The sequence below is a fragment of the Bombina bombina genome, chromosome 3, assembly GCF_027579735.1.
Source record: "Bombina bombina isolate aBomBom1 chromosome 3, aBomBom1.pri, whole genome shotgun sequence".
In the NCBI taxonomy this organism is placed as follows: domain Eukaryota; kingdom Metazoa; phylum Chordata; class Amphibia; order Anura; family Bombinatoridae; genus Bombina; species Bombina bombina.
The window spans coordinates 588,097,531-588,103,530 of record NC_069501.1 but is presented as its reverse complement, the minus strand read 5'-3'; the positions used below and the strand labels follow the sequence as shown (position 1 = coordinate 588,103,530).

Below are 6,000 nucleotides of genomic sequence, written 5' to 3'. Positions count from 1 at the left end.
TAAAAACTGTTTAATGTTACTTTAATTTCAGTGAGCATTGCCCCATCACCTCTCTGAGCTTTGAGACACATTTACAAAATGTGACAGCAGTAACATTTCTTTCTAAAAAAACACACAGACTATCTTAAACTTGCGGACCAAGGGTCTAATGATCTACAGCTCTCTGCTCAGGCGAGATGATATAAAATGACCCCCCAGCACTGCAAGATCCCTCACAAGGTTCTAAAAAGGCAGATTTTGCTATACTTCTCCAAGGGGTGTTCCCTGCATTTCAGGACGTAAGGCCAGTGCAATATAGGAATGCATTGCATGAGAGTTCTGCTACATTTACTTTAACCCCTTAACGACCGAGCATGTGCCAGGAACGGCCTACAAAAAAACACCCTTAACGACCAAGGACGTTACTGGCACGTCCTCTGGTCTTTCAAGCGGTGGAAACTATCCTGATTGCTTCCAGACGCTTTTATGGTATTGCAGTGATGCTTCGATATTGAGGCATCCTGCAATACCAATTTTTTACAAACCGATGCAGAGAGAGCCACTCTGTGACTCTCTCTGTACCGGTAGCGATGGTGCCGATCGGATCATCGTTGGTGGGTAGGAGCATTGGCAGGGGGGGGAGGGCCTGCGTGCGGGCGCAGCAACTACTGCTATTTATGAGAAATGAATGGGAAGGAGGAAAAAGGAGGGGGGTTTTGAGGGGGGGCTGCTACACTACAGAAAAATTAATTTTTTATTTTTTTATTTTTTTTTAAACTTTTTTTTTGGGGGGGGGGGCAAAATGAGTACTGGCAGACAGCGGGGGGAGAGTTAGAGAACTGTTTGGGGGAGATCAGGGAGGTTGGGGGCTTAGGGGGGTCCATCAGAGCTACATAATTATTAAAAAAATAAATAAAAAAAAATATATATATTTTATTTTAGTACTTGCAGACTTTCTGCCAGTACTCAAAATGGCGGGGACAATTGTGGGATGGGGGAGGGAAGAGAGCTGTTTGGGAGGGATTAGGGGGTGGGATGTCTCAGGTGGGAGGCTGATCTCTACACTAAAGATAAAATTAACCCTGCAAACTGGGCATAATATAAGTGTGGTGCGCAGCGGAATTTAGCAGCCTTCTAATTGACAAAAAGCAACACCAAAGCCATATATGTATGCTATTTCTGAACAAAGGGGATCCAAGAGAAGCATTTACAACCATTTGTGCCATAATTGCACAAGCTGTTTGTAAATAATTTCAGTGAGAAACCTAAAGTTTGTGAAAAAGTGAACGATTTTTTTTATTTGATCGCATTTGGCGGTTAAATCGTGGCATGAAATATACCAAAAGGGGCCTAGATCAATACTTTGGGTTGTCTACTACACTAAAGCTAAAATTAACCCTACAAGCTCCCTAATTAACCCCTTCTCTGCTGGGCATAATACACGTGTGGTGCTCAGCGGCATTTAGCGGCCTTCTAATTACCAAAAAGCAATACCAAAGCCATATATGTCTGCTATTTCTGAACCAAGGGGATCCCAGAGAAGCATTTACAAGCAATTGTGACACAGTTGCACAAGCTGTTTGTAAATAATTTCAGTGAGAAACCTAAAATTGTGAAAAATTTAACGATTTTTTTAATTTGATCGCATTTGGCGGTGAAATGGTGGCAGAAATATACCAAAATGGGCCTAGATCAATACTTGGGGGTGTCTACTACACTAAAGCTAAAATTAACCCTATATGCTCCCAACAAGCTCCCTAATTAACCCCTTCACTGCTGGGCATAATACACGTGTGGTGCACAGCAGCATTTAGCGGCCTTCTAATTACCATAAAGCAATACCAAAGCCATATATGTCTGCTATTTCCGAACAAAGGGGATACCAGAGAAGCATTTACAACCATTTATGCCATAATTACACAAGCTGTTTGTAAATAATTTCAATGAGAAACCTAATGTTTGTGAAAAAGTTTGTGAAAAAGTGAACTTTTTTTTTTTTATTTGATCACATTTGGCGGTGAAATGGTGGCATGAAATATACCAAAATGGGCCTAGATCAATACTTTGGGTTGTCTACTAAAAAAATATATATGCATGTCAAGGGATATTCAGGAAAAAAAATGGTTTGGAAATAGCAAAGTGCTACTTGTATTTATTGCCCTAAAATTTACAAAAAGCAAAGAACGTGTAAACATTGGGTATTTCTAAACTCAGGACAAAATTTAGAAACTATTTAGGATAGGAGTTTTTTTGGTGGTTGTAGATGTTACAAGGACTAAGAGAGTGCTGTCTAAAAATAAACAATACACCTCATATAAAAAGATCAAAGGCAATTATTAAAATAAGACAAGACCCTTTACACAAACAGGAGCAAGCTGGAGAAGGTAGCTGAAGGTATTCTCATAAAACTTTGGGTCTTGGTTAGGAGTCGGAAAATCAGAGCAATGTTATTTAAAAATAAGCAAAACTATACATTTAAAAAAAAAAAAAAAAAAAACTTTTATGCAAAGAAAAAAATGAGTGTATAATGTCCCTTTAAGGAAGAATACATTTGCTTCTGTAGAATATTGTCAGAGATCTCACAGTGCTGGGGATCATTTTAGATCATCTCATCTGAGTGGAGAGCTTTATGGGAAGGCATCACTCAGTTCTCTGGGGCTTCCAGGTTACACCTTTTTTTTATAGCATTCAGTGATTTCCATGAAGTCTGCACTATAATTTCTCTCCAAGCAGGAGAATCTTTTATCATCAGACACCAAGAATGAGGTATTCTGGCAAAATGGTTTCCTTAAATTAAATAATAAGGACTTGCACATAAAGTTTACCTTTCAGAGACAATAGTAGGTAGAGTCATAACGTTTTCTGGCAGTATAATTTGATAAAACAAACACCTTTACTCCAGTTCACTTTCAATGTCAACTTACCTAGTCAGGAAAACTGTAATACAATTGGCTAATTTTAATGATGTTGCAAGTTTATCCTATTACAAACTTGCATCTTTATAATGTACCCAAAAGTATAATGCAGTTTTCATGATAAGGTAGCCCCAGTATGGGAATTTTGTTCTTTACCTCACATTTAAAGGGACATTCAACTCAAAATTGAATTCCCCATAAAAAAAGTTTAAATTATGAGGCCCCATGAAACAAAAGTTACATGCTCTAATTTTAGCACTACTGACCCTGCAAGCACACAAAGGGGTTAAACACATTTAAAGTCCCACGCTGGGGCTGCAGACAACTGCTGGTCTGAGAAGGCCATGATGATTGGCAGAGTTGTGAGACTGCCACCGACGATTGATTTAATGGCCATGTTTGTTCAGGACCAACAGTTCTCTGAGGCTCCAAATTTGACATTTACTATGTATTTAACTCCTTTGCAGGGGTTAAAAAACATAGACTTGCAGAGTCAGTAGTACTCAAAATACATGTGCTAATGAATCAGTGCATATCACTTTTGCACTACAATATCCCTATAAATATGAACCTTTACAGGATATTTATAAGCGTTTTTGTGTGTGCTACACTATGACCCGATGCTGGGGTTAACTTGATGGCACCCTAGGGAAAACCCGGTAAACATGAAGGACTCTAACAAATGCCAGCCTGAGAAAGCATGCCTCCTGCTTCATTAACCTGGTAAGTAGGCAGGGATAGTGTGAACAGCCCGGTGGGATAGAATATTTATCTATACTTTAAAGTGAAGGTCAATTTTGACGAATTAGTGACCGGTTTTTAATAATCCTATTAAAAACAAGGGCACTTTAATTCATCAAAATTGACATTTTAAGCGTTTTCTTCAAAAACTTACCTTTTGATCCTGAGAGCTGCTGCAGCGCTTCCTCCGCCCGTCGCAAGCCCTCTTTGCGGGTCCAAAATGATGAATCAGGCTTCATCCAATCACGGCGTTCCCTCAGGCCATGATCCCCCTGGGAGGGGAACGCTGTGACTGGAGGAAGGCAGATTCTTCATTTCTGAAATAAGCAGAGGCTTCCAACGGCCGTGGGAATCGATGGAGCAGCTTTCAGGATTAAAAGGTAAGTTTTTGAAGAAAACGCTTGAAATGTCAATTTTGATAAATTAAAGTGCCCTTGCTTTTAAAAGAATTATTAAAAACTGGGCACTAATTTGTCAAAATTGACCTTCACTTTAAATAAGTCCTGAAAGGCAGCACCCAGCTCTGCCTATCCTATAATAGACAGAACTAGGAACGAGGAAATGAAGTAATCTTCAAATAGGTAAAAAGGGTGTGGCTTATTTTTGTCCATGCCCCCTTCTGGGAGGGGATCTCTGCTGGTAAGTAGTAGCAAGGCCAAGATCTTATAGTTTCCCACACCCCCAGATAGACTAGATTGCATTTCATAGAATTCAGGCTCCAGACCCTCCTACATGCTCCACAGTGATTACCTAATATCAGGAGCTTATTAGATATGTCCCTAAGTGGCTACAGCAAGTAGGAAAACACTCAAGAGACTACAAAATAATATAAATACTGCTAACAAAATTACAGTTTTTTAGACATTTATTTTGTATGCAGATACTTTGCAACTCAGAGATTTATTTTGATCTATATAAAAATGACTTTACTTTAAATGTCAATTTAAGGCAGTGTGCGGCAATTAAATGCTACCTGGTGTAAGAAATCCTTTGCTTGGATTAGCTCGTAGCCATGGTTTGCTGTAGGAAGGTTCATCCAGCTTACTAATGAACTCAAACTGACACGCCACTTGTCCATCATTATGAACGGTGAATGTCTGTACTTGCAGCTGCATATATTTCACATCCTTGAAGGTAAACTATGGGAATACAACAGATCAGCATTGTTAGTTTCCTTTTTCAGTGTGTAATATTCCCTTGAATCACTTGCAAGCAAAGAAATAATGAAGTGGTGGCTGGTAACGACTATACTAAAAAAGTGCCCACCGTTTACTTAGAAATTTACTTTGTGAAGTCAGTAGACGATGTATAGCAGAATAACTATCAAGGCCACTATTTTTTTTTATTATTATTATCATTTTTTTTAACGGTCTTTTGTCTGAGTTTATCAAAATTTCAGACCGGATTTCTATTTTTAGTGACAAGGGAATTTTTCTGCTACCCCACAGGAGAACAAGAATTGGTGGTGATCAGAGATCAACATCGCAAGTCACTAAAATGTAACTGTACTGTATATAAGCACTGGGGTTAATCAAAATATATAAGTAGAGTGTAGAGGTAAATGTAATTCATTGCTCTCTCTCTCAAGTTATTCCCCTTAAAGGGATATAAAACTATTATATTTCATGATTCAGATAGAACATACAATTTTAAACCACTTTCCAATTTACTTCTATTATCAACTTTGTTTCATTTGCTACGTAGATGAATGAGCATCAATGCACTACTGGACTGGGAGTTAGCTAAACACCTCGGTGAGCCAATAAAAAGAGACATATATGTGTAGCCACCAATAAGTATCAATTTCCCTGTAGTGCACTGCTGCTCCTGAACCTATCTAGGTATGCTTTTCAACAAAGGGTATGTTAGAGCCTTTTTACATAATATTTTTATTATTTCCAATAAAATTAGAAAATAATGTTTCATTAATTTTTACAGAAAGGTTAACATGGGGTTAAAGCAGAGTTTATCAACTCCAGCCCTAAAATACCCCTAGCAGGCCAGATTTTCATCTTAACTAAAGCATAGGTGACAAAATAAGCTGATGGTTGAGAGCAGGTTAGTTACCATGGTTACTGATCAGCCAATTATTTCGCCTGTGCTCTTGTTCAGATATCATGAAAATCTTGCCTGTTAGGGGTATTTGAGGACTGTGGTTGAGAAAAAGTGGGTTACAAGGCAACCCTGAAATAAAGGTGGTGGTCAAACACAAACAAAAAACAAATGTCTTCCTGTTTGCTGATAGCCTATGTCAAACAATAATAGAGACTAAGAGGCTTTTATAACAGCAGTACAGGTAGGTCTATACCACCTGTTAAACCCATTGTACCGCCAAATACTAGTCTGTGAAAGGAATAAAAAAAAT

The 6,000-nt window shown here is 38.5% G+C and overlaps 1 protein-coding gene across 4 annotated transcripts in view; it reads right to left on the bottom strand.

The window, feature by feature from the left end:
* The window catches only part of INPP5B (inositol polyphosphate-5-phosphatase B), a 406,727-nt gene that overhangs the window by 63,745 nt on the left and 336,982 nt on the right, over positions 1-6,000 (bottom strand). For all 4 annotated transcript variants that reach the window (XM_053707160.1, XM_053707161.1, XM_053707162.1 and 1 more), the window contains one exon: positions 4,609-4,774. In XM_053707160.1, the coding sequence (XP_053563135.1) occupies positions 4,609-4,774 (166 nt within the window). The remainder of the gene's footprint in view (positions 1-4,608; positions 4,775-6,000) is intronic.